We start from the raw sequence: 26000 nt of genomic DNA on the forward strand, positions 1-26000 counted from the left end.
CAGTGCAAATATCATCTGAAATTTTAGTCTTGCAGGTGCAAAACCTAATGTCTAATTCAAAGGAGCAACGACAAGACTTCTTCTTCATTCTTTAAACTCTTGCGAACTTGCATCATTAAGCTTTGGTTATCCTTAAACATTACTGCACTAATTACTTTCAAAAGCACAAACATCGCTGGGTGATTACTGAAGTCGTTATCTCCTCTAGAACAACATCATTAAGATCATATTAACTAGTCTGTGTTTTGTTGCCTGTGCAGGACTGGAAAATGTATTTTAATTCTATTTATTGACCAAGAAGCAAAAAAGCTGCCCTGACAGGTAGATAATGCTGATTTCAATATCCTTTGACGTTACAGGGTGCAAGTTGGAAGCTAGAAAACCAGTTTTAACTGATGTAATATTAATATTAATGCCATTCTCTAGGTGTTTAAATTCTAAAAGATCTGTTTGCATTTCAAGCGGTTCACATACCATTATAAATGCACATACACTAAATTTAAAGTGAGCTGGTATTCAGATATTTTTAATTGAGAAAGCTTCCTGGATGTGAAGCGAAACAGCTTGGGCTTCATAATAGAAGAATAGATCTATTTTTTTAACCATTTTTTGGATTGATCATGGCCTGGATGACTGAAAATCTTCACCAACAGACTACCTCACAGCTGCACCCAGTTTCTAATCAACCACCTGCTCCTTGTTCAATAATCAACTCTCCAACTTATATATCTCTCAGTTATCGCAGGAAAATTTAGAACCCGATATTTACATGCACTGTATTAAGACACATAACCATTTTTTTTTTCTAAATGGTAAATAGACTGAATTTATGTAGCACTTTTCTAGTCATACCAAACACTAACATCACTTCACACAAGCCACATGTAACCATTTGCACTCACATTAGTATGCAGATCAGGAGACAATCTGGGGTTAAGTGTCTTGCCCAGCAACACACTCTTGACACAAGGCAGGAGAAAGCTTTTTGCTTTTTTTCAAATTCATAAGTTCCCATGCGTTTCCTTTTGTATTTGGTAGAATTGTCTCTTAATCTATATGGTTTCGTAAGCTTCCCACAATAACTTTCAAAAATGTTGTCCCATTCCTCTGCACAGAACATGTTTACCTGAGTCTGGGTCGATAGCCTTCTTGCTCCCGCACACAGTCTCAGCTCTGCCATCAAATGTTCTAAGAGACCGAGATCAGTGCTTTGTAATGGCTTCTCCAAATTGTTGACTTCATATTCCTTGAGCCACTTTGTAATTAGTTTAGCAGTATTTTGCGCCATATGGGAAAATACGTTGGTTTTATTTTCATTAGACCAAAGGGTATGTCTCCACAAATTAATGTATTTGTCACAGAGTGCATCTGGTTTCCTATGTTATTTTTTCAAGATTTGGCTTCTTCCTCTTTGGGTGACCATTCTTTTGTGGTCATTACGTGGCTCATTTCACTACAATGTGTGAAAAACTGTTGTAAACAGAAACATTTCAAATTGTCTCCCTGTCTTTGTTTTGCCATTAATATTAAACGCTAAAGTAATATATGTAAAAGTTTAATTATGATATTACTGAACTCTATGTTCTATTTTTGTATGCCTTAACACTGCTGTCAAACACCAGGCATTAACTTAAATCAAAACTAAACTGCAAAGACAGAGACATCTGGTAGAAAATCCTTTAAATTAGGCTAATTCTGTACAAGCACAAAGCCCTAAGGGAACTCATTAACATTTTGCATTGCCTAACAGATCAGTTTAAACTTGCATATGTTGCAGGATTTTTTTTTTTCCTCTAAAAAAGCTCCACGGAGATTCTTGTAACATATTTTCATTGCTTGGGTTTTTTAATATCTCACCAACCTGAATTTCACTTAAACAGTGAAGAATCCTGTCATAAACAAGACTGTCTATGTGGCTAACACATACTTATGTAATCACATGAAATATACAGCCACATTCCTTTAGCTTACATTACTGCTTTTGAGTTTGAAGTCTTCTTCAATTTCATCAGCGCTGTCATCATCAGACACCTCCCCCTCCTCAGCATCCGCAGATAAATAGGCAGGCAGGCGCTTCCCCTGGATGGAGAAGACGTAAAGGGAAGACATATTAGAAGAGTGAAGCACACACATTTGATCATTGCATATTCCATGGTTAGGGCAGTACAATCCCTTCATCTCTTTTTTTTTTTACCTAGAACTCACACAGGTTGACCCTCAGTGATGGTCTAAAAATAAAAGCCCCACAATTCAATGTTTCGTTTCCATCCACCAAGTAAAGCACTGCCATGAAACAGTATTTTCCACCACCACCATGTTCGACAGTCAGCATGATATCCTTCTAGTCAGATGCTGTTAGAAACACATCAGGACAAGACGTACACCTCCTAAAAAAGTCCCATTTTGTAATTAAAATTCACCAAATCTTTCCATCAAGTGTTGGGGATCCTCAAGATATTTGTAGAAAATGTGTGAGTATGGCCTCAGGGTTCTTTATGGTCATCAGTATCTTTTAATCTTGGAACTCTCCGATGGATGGCTTTTTTTACTCAGTCTCTACCTTATTGTTCAGTGCTGAGCTCTGTAGTTAACTGAGGCTTTGGATGTTTCTGTTGCGGCCTTCTGGATGACACACTGACATGGTCTTGTGAGTAATTATGGTAGGCCAGCCACCCCGGGATAGTCTAACCATGTTTTCTCCATTTGTGATTAATGGCTTTCACTGTTTCACTAGAGTCCAAATCCCTTGGAAATTGCTTAGCAGATCCCATAGCAGACTAAAATATACCAATGGGTTTCTTTGGATTAGGGCATAAAGTGTAGCTTCATGAGATATTTTATTTTACCTAATTCATGTTGCCAAACAGGTCTTTAAGTGGTTTGTTATTTCTACAGGTCTGGTATTTCAGTAGCTGGTCATTTCTGATAGAGGCAATGTGGCTTTCTGTCCTGGGTGCCTGACTGTTTGAAGGGCAGCTTGAACAGCTGTGAGAAAACAGACAGTTGTAAGTTTTATCCTTCTATGATTTTCTATTGCTTCTTAGCAAGTTCGTTCATCTGGGGTTGGGCATCCCCTTGTGGTACTAAGGTTGGTATCTGATTCACAGCTTTTAATTCAGTCTAAACTAAAGATTTTTCTACTTCTTTATTTATTTTTATTTTGTTTTGAGACTAAGCTGGTTAAGCCTTAATGTGATCCGTGTAAGGGCTCTCCCAGATCAACATTTATTTATTATTTAATTTTATGTTCTGAAATATTTAAGAGAGACAAAAAAAGGCAAAAACAGAATAAATCTGTACAGCAGCAAATAATTGTACATAGCGCTGTACATTAAATAACCTTTTACCTGAATTTACAGGCAAAGTGAAAGCAGTTTATCTCACATTTAGGCACTAAAGAGAGCGCATAACTCTCACTCATGAAAACACATACATCGGCAGAATCCCTGTGAAACTCCCTAAGAAGCTCTTTGGACGCACTGAAAGCCCATTATTGAGCCATTCTCAAAGTGTGAGTGGGAGTCAGGATTTTCCGAGCGTCTTCTTCTAATAAAACCTGGAGGCTTAAAGCTTCCTGCAGTACACATAGTCCTTCCCAGCAGGCCGACAACACTGTCTTCCACTCCGACCACTGCCACGAGCAGTCTATCGCCCTTCTTTCTAAGTGTGATTGTTCAAAAACCTTTTATGAAATATTTCTTTTCGCACTGCTGTGGCATCTCTGGTCTGCTGATCCACAGGGCAAATGAGAGGGGTGAAAGGCTGTCAAACAAAGGCAGAAAGGAGGAGAAAAAAAGAGGGGACAGTAAAAGGCCTTTACATAAAAATCAATTATGCTTTTTTTTTTTTCAAAGAAATCTGACCTGAAGGGGACAAGGCCAGGAATCCTACAGTGCAGACACTCTTCTCACAACAGAGGGAGACTATTTAATTTGATTACCTAGTAATTGTTGAAAGCTTCTGGCAATCACGATGTTCTGATGTTTGTACCAGCAAAGAAAGATCTATTCTCTAACCCACAGTCCGTTAAGGCAGATGGCCGTTCATACTGAGCCCGGTTCTGCTGGAGGTTTTTCCTTCCCGTTAAATGGGAGTTTTTCTTTCCACTGTCGCTTCATGCTTGCTCAGTATGAGGGATTGCTGCAAAGCCATGGACAATGCAGACGACTGTCCCTGTGGCTCTACGCTTCTTCAGGAGGAGTGAATGCTGCTTGTCAAGACTTGATGTAATCAACTGGGTTCCTTTAGATAGGAAATTTTTTTGACCAATCTGTATAATCAGATCCAATCTGTATAATCTGATTGAATTTGACTTTGGAAAGTGCCTTGAGATTACATGTTTCATGAATTGCCGCTATATAAATAAAACTGAATTGAATTGAAAATGTTATTTTATTTTCCTAACTGTGTTTGGCAAACTTCTTTAAGTACAGGTATGTCAAAAATGATGCACAGTTCATCTTCCTGAACACCTGCCTGGTCTTCAGCTCGCAGCAGGTGCTAAAAAGAGATAAGCATGTGAGGCTTGACGGGGAAATCCTTTCAAACAAACAATCTTACAGACCTAAAGCGCTTTTTAACCAGTGAGCTCCCCTCAGAAATGCTGTCAGGTACAGCCCCAGTGCACAAGGTTGTTAGATCTAAGACCACGTAAGAGCTTGCAGGAATAGGACTTTTTACCTATGCTATTATATAAATAGAACTGCACAGATTGTTTTAGACTTAGGAAAACCTTTGACATAGATGTAGGTATACAGAATATTAATTCTATGTAAAAAAAAACAAAAAAAAAAACAGGAAAAACAGGAAAAAGCTGTACATTAGGAGATCAGTGACTGAGTTACTTGTAGATTTTAAATTTCAGCAAGTTTAGCACTTTTTATGGTGGCAGAAATGCAAATAATAAAATAATATTTTAGATGTTATCGGTTAGCGTTTCTGAACCCATTTGACCGAAATGCAATTAATAAAATAATATTTTAGATGTTATCGGTTAGAGTTTCTGAACCCATTCTTCCCAAACCAAACTTGTGGTTTCTTTAGGCTTTCTGAAGGTCTTTTTAGCCATTTTTTAAATCAATTTCCGTTCCATTCTTCTCTATTTTACAACACAGTTTTCTTTCTCCTGTTTGTTTGTTAAGCCACAAAATTTGGGGGTATTGACCTTAATGAATTGACCATAATGAATGCACGGCACAGGAAAGGAAGGATTTATTATGGGTGATGAGGTCAGCCAAGGGGATTGTGGGATGCCGTCTACAAGATCTAGAAAAATGCTTTATGCTGCACGAGTCCAAAAAAGGGCCAGGCCTAGAGCCACAGATCTCACCCACATGTGCAATGCATTGTTTGTCACAATTCCATCAGGTAAACGATTCAGGAACATTAAAACAAAAATTAATAGACTTGAAAACAGCTTATTTCCCAAAGCTTTGAGAGCTATTGTCCCCTACTGAGAATCAATAAACCACCAGCCCCGTTTATAGTCTGTTACATGTTAAAATGTACTCTTAGTTCCACTGGTTCTTGACCTGATGAGAATAATGCCTTGTACACACATAGCCGAGTATTTATAAAAATGAATATCTCCCCCACATCATTTTTAAAAATAATATCGTACCCACAGGATAATTTTCATAAATGTTTTCATTCACACAAACCTATGTAAATTAATCACTGACCATGCAGGATGCATAGGGGGCAGTCAGCCAGACAGAGTCCTTCAAAATAAAAGCGATGTTGAACAGCATTATGCCTGTGTACAACAGCTGATATTCAAGTGCTTTTTCTCCTTTTCACATCAGCATATTGGAGCAGCTGGGCTTGTAAAAACAAAAAAATAAACAAAAAAGCATCTGAAGCAGCTGTAATGTTTATAATATTCCATATATGCTTTTACTTTAAAGACTCAATACAAAGGCAAAGACAAGAAATGCTGGTGCAGAGATAACATCAGTTGGAAATAAACAACCAGAGATACCATAGGTTAGTGAATCTGTCCAGTTTAACATTGATAAGACACATATTGTTAACATTCAATCACAAAAACAACACAGAAATTAGCACCTCTTTGACAGCATTCCTTTTTACTCCATTATATGGCCAAGTCTACAATGGCCGCACATGTGGCATCAGCACTGTGATGCGTCGGACCCTAAAACGTCGTCTTGTCATGTACTCTCGCATGAGTTTTTAGAAATCTCCACTTTGGCCGGAGTTTTCAGAATCTTCTGTTTTTAGGCTAGTAAAACACCATTTATGAGTGGGTGAAAGGCATAACCACATAAACATGTATACGTTTACCCAGATACCCGGCTACATGTGGACTAGGCCTTATTTACACTGACTTTCACATGCTAATGTCTATTTGCATACTTCAGTTTCTCAGGGAATGTCTGCTTGGACATCCCTGCAAATTGCACAGTTCTGTAACTTATTTGCAGATTTCTATCAAATCAAATTCAATTTGTTAGAATTTGATAACAATTTGAAACATTTAAATGTGACCGAAAACAAAAAAAGAAAACTAAAAGCAGAAGACATATGTAAGGTGCTAAATACTTTTAACACATTCGGTTTAATCAAGTACTGGAGCTGGACTCTGTGTCAGCAACCTCAAAATGGTATGGGATACAAAAGAATTTGCACAGATAAGGTGATTTCCAAAGAGCTATTAGCCAAAACCTGGCAAACAGGTTTTAAAGGAGGATGCATCTCCCACATCCTATGTCAGGTCTATAGATTTAATTTATCTTTCTCACAGACATAATAACTGAAGATAGTTTTAGATTTGAAACATCTGATTTGTATTCCATTTCTCCTATTGTTTAACCAGTCACAGCACAATATACCATCATGGTAGTGTACAGCAACTGGGCGAAGAGAATAAAAAAAAAACACACTTTGAAAGACCTTGAGAAAGCCTGTAATACTCTTTAAGACAAATTTAAAAATCCCTTCAAAGTCTGACTCTTTGAAAGTAAAGTGAAAGGAATACAGGAATTGCATAATAACTTTAAACAGTGCTGTAAAAGGAGAAATGAATATGAAACTGGGTAAATTAGGCCACCAGTTCTAAAGAAAGATTGCCTTTATGTTTGGTTAACATAAAAAATAATCATTTAAATTTGTAGGTTTATTCCCACATTAACCATTGATCTATATTATATAATTCTTCTTTTTTTACAGTGTGAAAATGGGTAGTATTTGGAAAAATACATATGACAACCCCAAGTGACTCACCAATTAGGTTGTGTTGGCACTGTTCATGAAACAAAATATTTAAGCCAACAGTCTGTCTCTGAGTTAACGTATGCCAGAAACTTCTACTTCCCCTCCATTCCATGTATGATTAATAAAATGACCTAATTTTATCCTCTCAAACTTTTCCTTCTCCTCATCTCTTCCCAGGAAGTAATTAGTGCCCATGCAGTTCTGATCACCCTTAGTAACGATGCACATCAAGTAAAATGTTTCTTTCTTTTCTGCAGTTAGTGAGAATAAACAGAAGAAGGGCGGCTTGTGTGAATGAAGTCATTCACACATTCACTTGCACTGTGAGTTATAAGTTCTCCTCCCGCTTTGGGAGTTTTAAAATTAAAAACACAGACCCTCAGTTCATCTTGCATTTAACTATCCACTGATGTATCCTTACTTTGATGAGGATCTTTCCTTGCAGGCTGTGTGGACTGGGTAATGTTTTGGAATCTCTGCTCAGCACATCTCCCACGTCCAGTTTGTCTCCAAAGATTTCCCGCAAGTACTGTGCAATCTTCTTTTGCTGCTGGATGCTACAGTGGTTCTCGATGGACAGAATCACCGGATATCTTCAAGAGAGAAAAAAAAAGAAACATGCAGGTTGCTCAAAAGTGACTAAAAATAAGAGAACTTATCTGAAACACGCTGAAAACCAAAATTCCAACTCTTTCCACGTCTACTGCATGCAGCTTTTCTTTTCTGTTGCATTGCATATGTGGGTTTACACATTTATTAATGTTTCCATGTTTTCATTTGGCCACAGCTTAAATGTCAAGTTTGTCAGACTGGCAGCCTTTCCTCTGGGGGACACAACTCTGATCCCTCCTCCTCCTCTTTTCTATAAAACAAACACTAATATGCAAACATACACACCTCTCACCTTTCAGTCTGTCCTTTCAGCAAAACCGTGAGGTGGTTAAACGAATTGTGTGATCACAGAATTGGTACCCTTAAATGTTGTCCTGAGGATATTAATCATTAACTTGCAGCACAGAGGATAAAATATTAGCTAGATTTTCTGGTGAAAACAACAACAGGAGAAACCAAGGGGGGAGGATGATGAGGTGGAGGGTGTTCCATTTATTAATCTGTTCTCCCTGTCAGCAATATAGCAGATTACTGGTTAATAAGGCATGTGTTCTTGAGAATTTGTAGATTTTTCCAAATTAGGAAAGGTGAGGGTTGTCTTTGGAGAGTCAGTAATGAACTAAAGTTTCAATGCTATATGAAACTTTGCGAAAAAACATCCTTTGAAAAATACACACTCTACAGAAAGATGTTGGTGGAAGCTTTTATAGCAACTACGTTAGTTTTCTAGGTCCATTCTTAACGTCTCTCTGTTTCCATGTCCATAACCTGGATAGAGATTTAACCAGGAAATTGGCTGTGGTACTTAATACCATACACATATGGTGCAACTCACACATCTTCAGGGATGTATGCTGGGATGACTGGATGTTTCAGGTCTCAGCCCACCAGCTCCTCATAATTTGCCCTCTTCCTCCCAAAGGTCCACTCCATTTGGTCTTCCCAGGGAGCACTCTGTTCCAGCAGGACCACCTCATTTGGCATTTCTGGCACCAACATGATATCTGGTCTAAATGTGGCTACAACAGTGGGTTTGTTTGTTTGTTTGTTTTGGGGAATTTGAGCTGTCTACCTAAATTGACCTTCAGCTGCCAGCCGTATGCTGTTATGACCTTTCCTCTCCTCCATACGACCCTAATAATTCTCCTTAATCTCCACCAGATACCTCGTTATCGGGGTGCCAGATTAGTCTTCACCTCTTGAAGACTACATCTGACACCCCGTTAGGGCCAAGTCATGAGTTGGTAGAACAGTTGACAGTACCTTAAAACAATAGGGTAATGAAGGGTGGCAGTACTGTTTATATTACCAGTGGAGCTTTGAGGAGGAAATGCTACGCATTTTGGATAGCTTTAATTTCCTCAGTATTATAAATCCTCTGGAGTTCATATTTTTTATATATTTGACTATAATTGAATTTAATTATGTACAAAGGCTTTTAGATGTCTGTGGAGACAAGGGGAGTAAAATGTTTAGTCAGAGTGAAATTTTAGGATTTTATGCCATTGATGTTAGAGTTATTTACAGCATTCATGCGCCATGGAAAAGTAAAAGCAACCAAGGACCTATTAAAAAGTGAGAAGCTGCTGTGAAAAAAATAATTGGTTATGGTTTTATTGGTAAAAGCTGTATATTTTGGCAAAGTGAATCACTTTCTTTTCTTTCTTCCACAGCCACTTGACAACACTGTGCTGTGGTCAACCATGGAAGTGCAAGTCAGATTACTTTATTTCATTTAATACATGTAATTTATTTAAACAACAGCACCGTGGAAACACCCACAGCTAATTTTAATGTCGCTCTCAAACATTGAAGCATTTCAAATAAACCAATGACGCTTAGCCAGGCAGGGGGTGAGTAAAGCCTGAGAGCCCGGCAGGCTTATAATACACTGGGAGAAACCCTGGAACAATAAGCAAAACTAACAAGCAAAACCTTAATAATTATTTGTGATTCTTCAGTTTTCTGGTAAAGAAAAGTTGTTAAATTTCTGATGTAACCATCAATAAAAGTAAGAAGGTATGAAGTAGTATATTTTTAAACTACCAAAATGTATCAATTAACCGTCATGTCTGAAAGTTAACAGTGGAAATAAAGTTGAAATGTTTGATTACAACTTTTTTAAATCTTTAATTTTCAATACTATTCAGAACATGGCAGCAGATTTGGTTAAATCAAATTTAATTTGGTCCAACAGTGTGCAGCCCTGGCTAAAACCATGCACCAAAAGCATTTGAATGTTTACAAAATAATCACAACAGGGTGATATTATTTTCATCAAAAACATTTAAGTCAATATTTGATGGTGTACCTTGCGGGGAGTGATTACTGCGGGTCATAATGTAAGAAAAAAATCTAAAAGAGCAAAACGACGAAGTGTCTCATAAGGTGACGTGTATTTAAGTAAGTGTATTCTTGTTTGTTTGACACATTTTTTGATTAGTCTAAAGACTATGGACTGGATTTTCAGTTATAACAGTTAAAAGGAAAGAGGGACAAGTGAACTCAACCGGTAGTTGGTAAAAAAAAAAAAAAAAAAGACAGTGGAATGATGGGAAAGAGAAGGCGAGAGAGCGGGAGAAGACAAGGAGGAAGCTGATGGAGACCTTAGGTGAGCCCAGACTGGGGTTGCTGTTTCAAGGAGCTCAAGTTAAACTTAAACACTGCAATTAGGACAACTGCAGGAGTGTGTTGGAGTGCTACGGAGGTGAAAAGTGCGGAGGAGAACTGTGTCTGATCTGAGGAGGCGAGATGGTAGAGTAACAATGGTTGGTCAAGCAAAGCTTTCGTGTGTCGGCAGAGTGGACACCTGTTGACCAAGCAGGTCTGAGCTGTTCTAGCGCCCAAACTGTGAGAAGAGGATTTTCATCTGCTGCATCGCACCCTGGCTTCAACAGGCCTGCAACGAAGCCTTAAGCGGTACTGAACTGTGTGAGTGTGAGTGTGGGCCCACGTGTGGTATTGAGTTAACTTTAAAACTGTAATTTTTCAGTAAAGTATGGAGTTCTGTTGATGACAAAAAAGTTGGATTCTGGTTATAGAAAACAACTGTTAAATAGGTTGGTTATTCTTGAAAAATACAAAGTTATTGGGCCATTAAATAAGGGACTGAGAAAAACAACATGCTCAAACTGTTTTACTTTAGGTTGAGAAATATTTAAGCTCCAGAATTAAAAGCCCTTGTATTTACGTTTTGGACATTTTATGTTTTTGGGAGCCGTATTTTGGTCTGAGCATTTATTATTTTTTTCCCCCATATTTTCATTAAAATAAACTATTTTCGGTAGTACGTTGTCTGGAATTATTTATGTTACTTCAATTATATGTATGGTAAATGATGATCAGAAGAGCTGACTTAACATTGTTAAACCTGTATGGTATCTACCAGAATTTAAAGAACCCAAATAGATGCCCCACCAGTCAGTTTAAGTTCTGGTCCCAGTTAATACAGAGTTAAGACAGAGCAGTGGGGTGCTACAAGTGTATTTGAATAAAATAAACCTCTTTATATCTCAGCCACTGCTAAGATTAGAAACTATGAGCAGTGAAAGTAGGCCAATATGTCAGCATGAAACTGTATCAGTCACAACTTTGTTTAGGTACCGTTGGGCCCCACAGAGACAATAAGCGGCTCCTCAGGGAGCCAGACACAGCACTGCTCAGCAGATGGTTCAGGTGCTAATTACTCCCAGAATCCCCATTACTGAAAAAAAGGCAAATTTTTCCACCTTTTGTATTATTATTTCTTTATATAAAAATGTTTTAAATATCTTTGAGTGCACTGCCATAAGATCAGTCATTATCGGCTGATAAAAATGTGGCATATGGTTGGTCAACAAATATAACTTCTAAAATGACCTTTACAGAGAGGTGACCCCCTTCCCATTTCAATTTCTAAAACAATCACCCTCTGTGAGATCGCCTGCTTCACCTGCTGTTAGCAAAGCTGATTAGAAGTGACACTTTTTAATTAAATTAATGATCTACACTAATAAACGTTTGGTAATTTCCATACACAAAAATATTTTTTAACTAAGCACAAATTACTTTATTTTTGTGCCAACAAATCTCCTGCCTCATCCTTTGCAGTTAGTGTTACTCCCCTGTTATTTTATTTCTGGCAAAAGATACACAAAGTTACTTGAAATGTAAAAAAAAATTCATGGGGTGATCTCCAAACATTTTTGTCACGTCCACCAACCTCTGGGGGCTCTCTTTCTCAGAGAGTTTCCTTTCTTGTTTTCAGCACAGCTGACACACCTTGATGCACAGCTGAAATGCCTTCCCTCCTCATCAGTGGACTACATAAAAGCCTTAGGCTCCATCTGAAAACGTCTAATTATAGCTGCAAGCTCCTGTTCCGGGTAGGAAAGGAGGACTGATGTGCCAATTTCGTACAGCCTTTAACTCCAATGTCATTATGTGACCTGCGCCACCAGGCCCTCTGACCACCACCAGCAGGCAATGCAGGTGAAGTGTCTTGCCCAAGAACACAACGACGGAGACAGTCAGAGCAGGGGATTGAACTGGCAATCCTTCAATTGCAGGACAAACTCCCTACCCGATGCTCCGCCGTCGCCCCGAAGTTGCCCCATTTTACAAAGTGCATGCTCTTATCTCTCCGGACATTTTCGTCAATTTCCATGAAGTGGGCTGTGCTTATACATCTTGCAATTCAAAGGATTGTGGGATTCCTTACAGCCAGTAAGGGACATTGCGAGGTTCCTATGCTAAATGAGCTATGAGAGGAAGCATTCAGATTCCTTTTTCTACCTCCTTCCTTACAGACTGACTGCACTATTCGGAGAGCACTCATCATGGTAACCGCTGACGCACTTCTGCTTTGGCTAAATAGTCCATCCATCTATCCATCTATCCATCCATCCATCCATCCATCCATTTTCTGCCACGCCTGTCCCTTGTGGGGTCGCGAGGGGTGCTGGTGACTATCTCCAGCATTCAATGGGCGAGAGGCGGGGTACAACCTGGACAGGTCGCCAGTCTCTGTCGCAGGGCAACACAGAGACAGACAGGACAAACAACCATTCTCACACACACACACACACACACACACCTAAGGAGAATTTAGAGAGACCAGTTAACCTAAGAGTCATGTTTTCGGACTGTGGGATGAATTTATCCAATTTTCTGAATTGGATAAATTATCTTTTCAATAACATTTATTCATTAAATGTATTCAGTTGCCCCTCATAAAAAATATTTAGCTGCATATATGCTTTACCCTTTGTCTAAACATTTAGGAATAAGCCTTGACTTCCACAAATTAGTAAATGAAGAAAGTGTTGAGTCAGAAATATAATTCATAATGAGAATGTGCCGTTAATACCGAAGAAGGAACAGGGTACCTGAACATTTATTTTAGTGTGAAAAAGATCAAAAAGCTACACAAAATGACCTTTGAGTTGGAAGCTCAAGACATGGCAATAGAGGAATGCAGATTACAAAAAACATTCAGACAGAACTAAATTCAGTCACACACACACACAGAACAACAGGCAGTTTTGACTTACTGGTTATTTATAAAGGCATGTTTGTTGATGGTCTCTATGACGGACTTGAATGTTATTTTGGATGTCAGGGTATATCCATGTTGCACCATCGGCTCTCCATCAGGTCCATCCCAACAATCAACTGTGGGAAAATGAGATTTAAAAATTAGTCTTGACAATGGATAATATTCATGTATTTCTAGTGTGAAACCGACTCATTTTGCAATGCTTTATCCTGAGTTATACCAATTGATTTACCTTTTTACTTATTTTAAAATGCATCTGGGAATTTGGATAGGGCTTCAAATAGCAGTGATCATCCTAAACATCTAAAATTATTTGTGGCTGTGATCAATAAAATAGAGCAATCGAGACAGAGCTTGCTGCACCGATGAGCAGGCAAAGCAAAAAGAACTGATTGCAATAGTCTGTTTTCACCACAGACGTATTGATTAGTCATAGTAAGAAAACCCGAGAGTATTACTAATACCATAAATCACGGCGCAATTCTCTCTGAGCCATAGCAGAATGACAAGGGAGATGGTAGAAATTAAATCCTGACTGAGCAATAGCCTGATGGAATCCTGCCATTGTTAACAAAAAAATAAATAGAATGAGTATGAATGCAGATGAGAGTGCACCTTCCACACAGCGGCAGCCAGACTGCAGCACCCAGGCGTACATGTCCGTCTTGGAGTGGGAGAGGAGCTGGTCTCCAGTCAGGTACGTGTTATGAGAAGAGGCAATGAAGTAGTTACACAGAGGCTGCTCCATGTCCTGGTTCACCTCATGATGCAAAGGGTTGAAAATGTCACACGCTGGACTGCGCATAAAACTTGTGAAACCTGGAGAGAGGAAAAAAAAAAACAAATGAAAGACGAGTTTGTATCACACCAGGCTGTGTGCCGATATCTGTATGCCGAGTCTGATGTTTCCCCTCATCTGCAAAAGGCCTTTTATGTCATGCTTAACATGGTAATGTTCTGTCTGCCCATGTGTTTGCTAGGCGATAAACACTGAACAACTATAAGACGGATCGCCGTGAAATACGGTAGACACACTTATTAATCACACAAGATGATTCCCAGTGGCATTGCTTATCACACAACTTTGGCTCGTTGTGTTTGGATTTCATGAACAAGTGCAGTATCACCAAACGGACTGAGCGCACATAAGAGCTCCGTAGGATAACAAATTCTGATGACAGCAATTTCTGTACTCCTTCAAACATTAACTGCAGGACAAAATATCTAACTATAAAATGTTCAATATTTATAAAACTAAGTTGTTTGAATACACTTTTTCTCCTCAGTCTCCCACCTATATGTTGGATTTTGTGGAAAATTATAATGTAATAATGAAAATTGCAACAGCTAACTACTAAACCAACTGTGAAGCTGCAGTTTATACACCTTACACTGATCGGGCATAACATTATGACCACCTGGTTCTCACTTCCGTTGCCAGAATACACCAGCAGGAGATGAATGGACTTCTTGAGACCCCTGAAAGTATGCTGTAGTATCTAGTACCAAGATACTGTGACAGGTAGTTTAACTCCTTCAAATTGTGAGATGGGGCCTCCATTTACTGGCTTAGTCAAGCATATCCCACAGATGCTCAAATGAATTGTGATCTTGTGAAGTCAGCGCTCAAGTCAATGTCTTAATCTTGCTGGGCACCTCAGGCAATTCCTGAAAAGGGAAGGCCCATTATCCTGCTAGAAGAGCTCATGCTGAAAGGTGCCGGTATTGGCACCATAAGTGCTCTGTGGTTATGCATCCCCATATGCCTCAAACTGGTGCTTTTTCATCAGGAGCAGAACTCACTTTTTCCATAATATGAGTCACGTTAGATAATCTGTTGGATTGCATTTCCACTCCCCCTATACGTTTTTTTGCATTGACTACCCATGACACTGTCACCGCTTCACTACTGTTAACTCCTTGGGCCACTTTTAACTGAAACTGACCAAAGCAGACCAGGAAAACCTCACAAGGGCTGCAGTTTTAGAGATGCTCTGAACCGTTCAGCTAGCCATTGCCGCCCCTTCACCTAGAACAACTTTAAGGTCGCAATGTTTACTTACTGCCTTAAGCTCTCAAACATTATGAGAAGCCCGGATGAAAAGATAATTTCACTTAATGCAACCTGTCACTGGTCATACGGTTATACCTGTTATGTGTATGTCCAACTTTATTTAGCTAATTCTTTGTAAAGAAAACTGTGTAAAAATAATAATAGTGCAACAATGTGAGATTTGAATACATCTTGGTTGAAGATTTTTATAAATCAACATGTCGTTTTTTTTGGACAAGGCAACTACTGTTACAAAAATAAATAATTGGAAAATTGATCAAAGATTGCTCAACTATTTGTTGAAGTTGTGATTTATTTAGTTTTTTCTCAGTCGTGCAAGTTAAATCTGAAGTTGACTGCTAGCACTATTCTTTCAGATCCCTATCTTTCTGTACTCACTGAACACCTAAATGTCTTATTTTTCAGTCAACTATGTAATGATTTGCAAGATCTCCGTATATATTTTACCAATCAATAAGTACAACAGTCACTCGGAGAACAACAGTTGTAAGGGTCTTCACAATTCATGTTAAGGTTTACCCACCATACAAAAAGTGCTTCCCAGGAAAGGTATGATTTATATATTTGCATTAAGAAGCTGACTTTTACACTTCAAGTCAAAACAGCATCATTTTACCATTTTTTATTTGGAATGTATGCAAAATGTTCCAACAGTTAGCATGCAGCTGCCTCAGTTGGAGCCAGTAAAGACATTGTTTTACTCTTCTTTATGAAGTCACCATGTTATTATTCTTCCTTTTTTATGAAACACACAAATAGATGCATTGGGTGGACAGATTTCTTTGATCATCATCACCTAACAGTTGCATTCATGTGAATTGTTTACCACATAAAACTAGATATCGAACTGCCCATCATCTAAATGTTTCCTGTCATGCGTCACACAACAAATCTATTTTGTTGTTTTGTAGAAAAGGGATAATATACAATAACATTATGACTTCAAGAAAAATAGGAGGTTATATAGTGAGGATATGTCTGTGATGTGCAAAAGGTAAATGGGGTAAACTTTTAATAAGAAAAATACACTGTGGAGATAAAATAAAAAAATAAAGGGCATTTAGAATATTTGATACAAATAGAATATCTCAAATGGTTTCGAGAGTGCGAGTCAGTTTATATATTAACATTAGCCTTATTGAACATGACATTTGTGTAATACTGGATCGTTCCTATCACTTTAAAAAGAGCAACTGATGAAAACATTTGTGGTGGCTGCTGTATTATATGAGTTCAGTCTATATGAAAACACACACGGCTCTGGGATGCAGGGAGTGCATCGGACATACTGGTCTGGTCAGTGAGACAAAGTCACAGTTAGCCTTCAGTGAGAGAGAAAGATTATGACAAGTTTCATCTGAGAGAGAGAGAGAGAGAGAGAGAGAGAGAGAGAGAGAGAGAGAGAGAGAGAGAAATAAAGAATAGATAGATGCAATGCATTCTACATTGCTTGCTCACTTGCAAGGGTAATTTGTTTTTCTGTATGTTTCTACAACGGCCACTGTAAAATAGGCTAAAAGAAACGTAGCATCTGGCATTTTGTTTCCTTTTGCTACTGACTAAGAAACAACCTTATCCAGTAAAGCCATGACATACACAGGGGATGACAGAAAAAAAAACCTAGTGAATGCAGATGTATCAATGGTAAAGAGAAACTTTGAAAAGGTAGGAACTAGCAAGGAAGTTACCTTCTATGCCCAAAACGCCTTTTTGTTTGTTTTCATCAGACACCTCGAACTTGTCAATGATTTCTGCAATATACTCTGTAGTCATGTTGGTCATCTGCAGAAAACGAATAAACATGATTAGTGTTGTCATCATATGCGTTGGTTCTTTGTACCTGTGATACTTTTTCTGTTGGTTCTGTTGTTCTTTCTATCTCTCTTTGTGCAGGTACAGAGATGGACTCTGAGGATCTTAACTCTTTTTCCTCAACTCTATTTCTGAGCGCTATAGCAAATGCAGTAATGCTCCCCATGTGAAAGTAAATCTGTTGGGCTCTCCTGGGCACTAAGAAAGCAATTCTTAGCGCTACACTGCCAGACAGGATACGTGAAAAAATAAATACATAATAATACTAATAATAAGAATAATATGAATATACAGTAGAAAATCTAAAGTGATAATGTAAAAATAATGCAACTTCTTATAATTATTATGTCTTAAGAAGAAAAAGTAGGTAAACAGTTAACAGAATTAATGTGGATTATCATAGGTTGGGCACAATTAAATACAACCAAATCTGCTAGGTTTATTGCAATTACTCACCCTCTGCTCAATGCGTAGGAAGTTGGTGAGCTCCTCTGCAGTCAGGTGGTCCTTCCTGTCACTGTACGCCATCATAAGCAGAAACAGGTCCCGTCTCAGAGACATCATCTTGTAGAAGACAGAGAACTCCTCGTACGTCAGTGTCCCCTGCTGATCATCGGTGTCTGCCTCCTAAAAAGTTGAGCATGTGGTGTATTCTTATTGACAAAGTTGTATTATTTTTATTTCATACTGTTGTTTTATATTTCAGTTATATAAAACTGGCGTTGGCTTTTGATACAAAAGAAATGCTTCCTATGGGTTTTTAAGGCTTTAACTAAAAAGATAGTTTCCTGCCCCAGAACACTTTAAGTCTGTGACATTAAAACCAAAGCTCCACCAGTTATCTTCCGAAAGCAATAGCTTTGTGTGATACAAATGACTGTCTGTGTCACCATGTGACTCATCTTACATTGTGTACCAGCAAAACAAATACAATTCCCTTCTCATGAGAAATCAGTAAACATAAAGTCAATGTCAGCACGATTTAGTGAAGTAAAAACTTAAGTTGATTCAGTCTGACAGTCAGGCACAGACGCTGTAATGTGTAAAATAGGGCATCAGAGAAAAGGCAAGAACCAAACCAAAGAAAAAGCAGAACTGAAGACAAAGCATCATCATAGAAGAGACAAAGACTAAACAGAAGAGATGAAAAGTAGATAAAATAAATATTACATCTGGCGAAAATGAAATGAAAGAAAATGAAGTTACACTTTGTTAAAGTTTAAAAAAGTATTTTTTTCTTTGACAAAAAGGGTCATGGGTTCATCTTCTTTTTATTTTTTGTTTTTTCTGCCAAACCATAGGTACACCAATGGAATATTGTAGGCAATACGCTAAAATGAATCCATTCCAATCCAGATCTGTCGAGTATACAGCCACGCACCAGCGTATCTCCAGATCTCCAGTTATTTCAGTCTCTATTTTTCCTCTTTCATATTTGACAGGCCTCCAGCAATCAATCGTACCAGCCTTGTGACACCAACAAATTCCCTCCACAAATTAATTTTTTTTTTCTTTTTTAAGCCCATATCTCACTAAACATTGACCCACTCTGGGGGCTCTACTCAGCCACCTTGCTCCATCTGCTCACTGCTATTGAACATCTCATATTAACTGTATCTCGTTTGGTCCATTCGACTCCAAACTAAATCTAATAAGCCCAAGTATCCCTTCCATCATGCTCCTATAATAACTCTGCTGAGGCAACTTGGGATTTGATCTCACACACGCAATCTAAACACAAAGCAACCAGCAGGATAAATCAATCTGATGAACTTGGAATGTGTGAACAGAAAATAAACAGATTTTAGGTATTTTAGGCTGCACAAGCTGTTAAAATGGCAATGGTAGTGTCTGTCACAGCATAAACAGGAGAAAATAACGTGATAACTTTCTCAGGCTGGTCATAATCCAAAAAAAAAATAATTATTCTAAACTTGGATAAAGGGAAAAACACATTGCTAATTACTCTGTCGACTGAATTGATTGTAATGGAAAATATGAAACTTTAGGTGGTGACACTGGGCATTTTTGTAAAAAAAAAAAAAAATTAACACATGGATTCTGAGAAACCTCTGTGCTCTAAAAAGACAGTTATCCTGACAAATAAGTTTTCAAGGCTTTTTAGAATAACTTTATGTTAGCTTGCAAAGAAGTATTTGCAGTAGTATTCACACCCATTAAACTTTTCCACATTTGACAATCATTCACTGTAAGAACAAACTCGGTATTTAAGCTCATGGACCAACACAGAGGAGTGCAAAATTGAGAAGTGGAAGAAAAGTGATTTATGGTTTTTAAGCTGTTGTTTGCTGTAATTACAGCTACTCGTTCTAGTCTTTGTAATGCAAGGATTTACTTTGATCTAAAACCTTTAGTTGAATATCTGGCTTTATGTTTAGGTCTTTGGTATAGAAGGTGAACCTCTGACCCAGTCTCAAATCTATCTTTCTTCTTAAATTCTTCTGTAAAGACCAGATTGTGGATGCAGTACTAATATTCCTTATGATGGTCTCCCATCTGAGTTGTTGAAGCCTGCAGTTCTTCCAAAGTTACCAGGGGCATTTTGGCTGCTCCTTTTCTGCAATGTCTGTTTAGGTGGATCACCATGTCTTGGTAGATTTAACCCAAAGCCTTTTCATTTTTGGGCGATGTATTGAATAGCACTCAGGGGAGAGTTCAATCTTTAGGATATTGTTTTATAACGTAACTCTGGCCTAAACTTCTCCACAAGTGAGCTGTCTGGGTGTTTCCTGGTCCTCGTGATGCTTGATGACAAAACTGTGGAGACAGTTTCTTTAGTCAGGACGCACCCACTTTATGTGCATGTCATCACATAAGCTATATTCTATAAATATTTTTATTAGTTTTCCAGTGTTACCATTGCTACATAAAAATACATATAATCATCAGTGTTTAAAGAGTTTACCTCAGCAGCCACCTGTCACTCCTAATAACCATGCTCCCGTTTATCATTAGCAGAAGAATCCAGACTCACAAACATTCCAGTATGCTCAAAGTTGTTATTTAGCCTCAATGACCCTCACACATTTTTCAAAATAACTTTCTTAAAATGTCAACTGAGAGGATATTTTGGGTGAAGCTGACTTTACATTTTCGAGGTAGAGCCAGGTTGTCTCTATTCGGTTCTAATCATTCATCCATCCATTTTCTAACACGTCTATCCCTTGTGGGGTCGCGAGCGGTGATGGTGCCTATCTCCAGCTGTCAATGGGCGAGAGGCGGAGTACACCCTGGGCAGGTCAGCAGTCTATCGCTGCCGTTCTAATCAGTCCTTAACAATAGCTTCTTTCACATAGGAGATGCCAGTTTTCCCGAGTCAGAAATGTTGTAAACATTTCAACCATTTTAAACACTCAAATTACACACTCTCTCCTGCTCAAATCATTGATATACACCTCATCTAAATCTCAGCTCCACCTCTTCTTTGTGCATCGGTTTTGGCAACAATCACCTGGTTCCAATTGTGATCTTGGGATCTATGCTGTATTTTCAATCAAATTTTGTCATAATAAATTCCAAAGGGTTATCCAAAAAAGGTTTAAAAACAAAACAAAAGAACTCTTGAAGTTGAAAAGGTTTTTCTCTTCATCTGAATCACTTTGTTAATTCAAAGCTAGTGAGGGAGAAGTAACATGCTTTTAAGCTGTTTAGGTGTGCCGTTCTGTTTTTAAATTCACGTGTAGATTGGACTCCCCAAACAATAGGCCGTCATTAGTGCCATTGTTAGCCTGGCTCACTGAGAGTTGTTTTTGTCACAAGCAAGGAGGAAGGAGGTGTGAATAGGTTGGAAAATGAATATACATCAGGCCTAATGCTGAACTGTTCATTTTTGAAAGCTGGAATGTGAGGCCTCCTACTGATACAACCAGTTTTTTGTTTGCATTCTCCTGGATGACTGAGAATCCCTAACCAGCATATTACAAAGGAATGGAAATCTGTTTAATTAGAAATCTCCTGAAAGGTAAAACCCAACTATCATAAATGTTTATAGATAAACTCCTAAACTGTGTTATTTGCCAAAAGTGCTAGAATTGTGGTCAGTGCTCAAGAAAAATAATATATTGCCTAAAATGTATTCTCTGCATATCAGTTGACAGGTTTTTGTGAAGATTACGGCATTTTCACAAATACGAAGGTCATAAATGACATTGCAAAAACTCTAAATAGCAAGGATTATTGGGTTTATTTTTTACTCAACTTCTCTAAAAGGTTTATTTCTTTTGATCACTTGACTTTAATTGATCCACTTACAGGTATTAGTTTCCTACAAAACCAATTTAGTGATTTGCAAATGATCTTATAGATAGAAACCAGATAGTTCAGATGGATGATTCTATATATTTTATTCCTGATTCATTAGGGTATTCCATAAGGTTATACTCCAAGCCCATGATACTGATTTTACACATATAATTACCCTGAGACAAAGCATTCCAAACTTAGATTTTCACTTCATGCTGATTCCTGAAATGGCTTTAGAATATATTCAATATGTTTTTGACAGAGAATAAGAACAGTTGTGTGACTCATAAATTGTTTGGTGGTAAAGAAAAACCGTTTTGGTCAACAGTAGATACAGCATGGTGTATCTCCTATGTAACATTACTTACTGAGACTAATGTCTTAAAAGGTTTAATAATAATTCTTCTTCCATTTCTTCTTATTTTTCTCTATAATGGGGTATCCTGCATAAAAACTATCTCTTGCACATTTCTATGTATCACACACATGTCAAACTGCAGTAGTAATGTGAAGTGAGTGTTAAATAGGGTAATGTTCCACCCAAAAAAAAACTATATCAGTTTGTGCAATGTTTGCTTCAACTGTCAGGTCATTGATCTCCAAACACACAAAACTATTAATGTGTGTTTTCTTTTTTCAGTTGCAAGATCAGGAGCTTGTTAAGTATCTACAAGTCAATTAGCAGCAAATGAACCACAGGTTTTATTCTCTGACCTGAAACATTTGCTTGACCTTCCTACGTGGCAGGTTAACATTCAGCTTGTGAAGAAGTTGGTAGATTTCGTCGATGTTCAGCAGGCCGTCTCCGTTTTTATCTGCTTCCTCAAATGTCTGCTTCATCCACGTCAAACACATTAAGGAAAATGGAGCTTACATCATCAAGTCTGTCAGTGCAATTCTCAACCATTTTCCTCACTTCAGAAGAGTAGACAGTTTAACCACTGAGACAAACACTTAGACTAAAGTGAAAACTGTGGTAAAGATAAAATATATGAAACTACACAATATTTCTCAATTTTGTGAGCTGAAAGAATAATTCACTTCAGAGCGAAGCGTTTTTGACAAAAAGATTGCATGCTTTCCAGAGACCAGAAAGAAAAACCTGTCTGCAAAACTATATTGACCTGAAAATGTTTCATCATGACAAGAAAAAAAAAAAAAGAAAAAAAGAACAGCAGAAATTATTTGGAAGGATATTGGTCGTGTGTGCGTTGTCGCTTGGCCAACGAGTCCTCATCGCTAATCCCTGCCATCAGGTAGCGGAGGCCGGTGATCCAGGTCCTGGCCTCCTCTGCGTTCGATGTAACCAGGTCGAGTGACTCCATGTGGTTTCCGTGGTAGACCGTAAAGCAGCAGGCCTGATCGAAGCTGCCATCTGGCTGCCGGTGGAAGATATCTGACTGACCACCCTCCGTCACCTTGTAAAGGGAATCTATGGTGACTACCATGGTGAGGAAAGACAGAAAAAATGTCAATAATTAATAAAGAAACATTTTGATCTTTCTTGCCAACTAAAATGTGGTATTGTTTAAGAGCATAGTTATATTTCAGAACCACAAAAATTATTGAAAGTGTGAAACATGAATAAGTCTCAATCAGCCCTTGTATTGTTTGTGTTAAAGTGGATATAACTGAGTTTAAAGGCGCTTTTCTGAAACCAATAGATTGTTTTGAGTCACGCCAACCCAAAGAACTACCATATGGCCACCTATTGGCAACACAGAAAAAGGGATGGTATGAGCACTTTTCACTTTCCCCGAATAGTTGAGCCTTGTCAAAGACCAGTAAATGTGGGTGAACTCTGCTGGAAGTAAATGGATGATGAGGTAAGATTTCTCTAACCTGACTCCGTCAGATAGATTTGCTTCGCATATCCATCTGGAAACCTTCCGTTGAAGTAATTTTGGGAAGGGGCGAAAATACTGGTTAGCTGATTGGCCTATGTTGGTGATAGACGGGCCAAATAAACCAATCAGATTCGTCGTCGCTCTGTTACGAGCGACGACGAAAACACAACCACAAGCCAAGCTACTCTTGCTGCTGCAGGTAAAGGCTCGTTAGCTCAGCAAAGAAATACTCTGTAATTCCGACAAAACTTGCTTGATAGCCACGCTAACGCTAGTTTCATCGGCTGAAGCCGCCATGTTCTTTAGACTGAACTGTCGCGCTTCTCGTTGCGTCACACCTCAACCCGCCTCAAAGCCAACGCTGATTGGACGTTCGTTTGGTGAACGGCTCCAAATTTTCTTTAACGGAAAGTAGCCAGACTGATCTGCGAGTGAAACCTTGAAAGCTCGCAAGATCAGGATGGTCTCACGAGGCTAAGATTTCTCCTCATCCAACGCTTTTTGCCACAGGTTTATAAAACAAATATACAGTTTAGTTTAAAGACAGGAACAGACAAAATAACATTGTTCATTGGCTAAACATTCCTACTGTAGTCACCAAATTCAGCTTCAGTTATCACTGTTGTTTAGAAGATCACAGCCCCCCTGCCGGATCCCCTTCAGTTTGCTTACCGACCAAATAGATTGACAATTGACACGCTCTATTTGAGATTACCCTTCATCATACACCGCCTTGACAACCCAGGAAAGTATGCCAGGATACTTTTTGTGGACTTCAGCTTAGCTTTAAAAACCCATCAACACAGACATCCTCCACTAGTAGCTCATCCAGCTCACAGTACCGGCCTCCAGCTGTCAGTGGATCACCAGCTTCCTGACTGAAAGGCAGCAGCAGGTGAGACTGGGGAGCATCTTCTCCCACACAAGAACTATCAGCACAATCACCCTCCAGGGGTTTGTTACTCCTTCATCCTCCTCTGTCTGTGCACAAGATTCCGGTGCCTATCTTCAGTGGGACGAGAGGCAGGGGGTACACCCTGGACAAGTCCATCACAAGGCAATAATTAAACCCTTACAAGTATAAAACAGATTCATTATGTGGAGAAAAGTGAGACTAGCACGATCACAGCACGCTTGTTTAGAACGTTTAGGCTATTCTTTTGACCTAGATGTTGGTTGGAATATGAAATATTTTTGCGTACAGAAGAATATCAATACTGGTCAGAAGCAGCTCCGAAATACCAGTATTGGAATAAATGTTGTGAAAAAAAAATTCTATTACCGTGTTTTGTTTGAATTACTGTTTCTGTCACAAGCGGTCCTTTGCCTCTGAAGTGAATTACAGGCTTGTGGGTAAGAGCTTTTAAACACTCCACCCCATCCCACCCCCATATGGTTGCAGTCTGAACTACGACTCCCAGACAACATTTCCTGACCTGACCTCCTCCTCCTCACTGAATAAATCACCATATAAGCCTTCTCTTTATGGATTCAAACTTAAGCTGGAGATTTTTCTGTCACTTCTCATGTTTTCTGCTCCCTGAGTTTAGCATTAGAAACTCAAAGTCACAGCTCTCTGCATCTTTCGGCAGCGTTATCAGCTGCCCTGTGCAGGATTAGTTTTTTTTCCTTTCACACTTTTTTACATGTTTGAGTCAGGAAAATATTTTAACTATAATGAGCAGGTAGTCTGAATACAATTAAAAAATAAAGTTTGCCAAATATGTGCCTTTTAAGTTGAAACAGACATCCATTAGCAACACTGGTCACATTTATCACAGTTATAACAAACATAGGCAATATAGAGTATTTTTTTTCTGCATCAATAGTCCTGTTTCCCATATTAGAAATGAAATGTATTTGACCAATGTGTATAATCTGATTGAATTAAACTTTGGAAAGTGCCTTGAGATGACATGTTTCATGAATTGGCGCCATATAAATAAAATGGAATTTAATTGAATATTGAGCAGCAAAATAGTCTATACTCTTCAGCTAAAAATGTTCTAATGTCCGAGCTGTTGACTCCCATTTGCCCACAAACAATGTTAAATAAGAACCTCTTATTTAACATTGTTTGGTAAATATGAGATTTTTAAATAACACACTGGATATGTCTGCAGAGTCACCCTAAAAAAAGCAACGTTATTGTCAATCTCCACGGATCTTACAGCTTCTGAAATGGACACAGCTGCCAAATGTTTTCTATAACTTGCATCAGTGATATGAAACCCATTTTATTGTTGATTATAAGAAGCTTGGTAATATTCTTTGTTGTATTACAAAAATTATAGCTAACTGGGTTTCTAACTTTTAAATAATTGCCATTGACCATTATTCAGCCTTTTCTCAAAGTGCTGTACAAGAATAACAGAAAAAAGGATTCAAAATGCAGAGATAAAGCACTAAATAGAGAAGACAAACAGACACAAAAAATAAAAGTTCGACTCACATGGTGTTAAAATTTAGAGAAAACAAATTAGACTTAATAGGAGAAGTAGGTGGTCTCATATGTATCATCAGCACATGTCCAAGCCCCTCCAAGCATCAGCCGAGTTTTCCAAGGCTAATTGAGCAGCTGTCCATAATTATGTTTATGGAATCTGTTTTTACTGAAACATAT

The 26000-nt window shown here is 38.3% G+C and overlaps 1 protein-coding gene across 9 annotated transcripts in view; it reads right to left on the bottom strand.

Moving 5' to 3' along the window:
* Positions 1-26000, bottom strand: part of plch1 (phospholipase C, eta 1) — an 87532-nt gene that overhangs the window by 24655 nt on the left and 36877 nt on the right. For all 9 annotated transcript variants that reach the window (XR_004933199.1, XM_036149615.1, XM_036149616.1 and 6 more), the window contains 8 exons: positions 22728-22971; positions 22245-22374; positions 17724-17894; positions 17144-17237; positions 13997-14200; positions 13377-13497; positions 7655-7826; positions 1972-2079 (listed from right to left, as the gene is read on the bottom strand). Coding sequence is in view for 8 of the 9 variants with exons in the window: in XM_036149615.1 (XP_036005508.1) it covers positions 1972-2079; positions 7655-7826; positions 13377-13497; positions 13997-14200; positions 17144-17237; positions 17724-17894; positions 22245-22374; positions 22728-22971 (1244 nt within the window). In the remaining variant the exon portion in view is untranslated. The remainder of the gene's footprint in view (positions 1-1971; positions 2080-7654; positions 7827-13376; positions 13498-13996; positions 14201-17143; positions 17238-17723; positions 17895-22244; positions 22375-22727; positions 22972-26000) is intronic.

The sequence above is a fragment of the Fundulus heteroclitus genome, chromosome 18, assembly GCF_011125445.2.
Source record: "Fundulus heteroclitus isolate FHET01 chromosome 18, MU-UCD_Fhet_4.1, whole genome shotgun sequence".
Lineage (NCBI taxonomy): Eukaryota > Metazoa > Chordata > Actinopteri > Cyprinodontiformes > Fundulidae > Fundulus > Fundulus heteroclitus.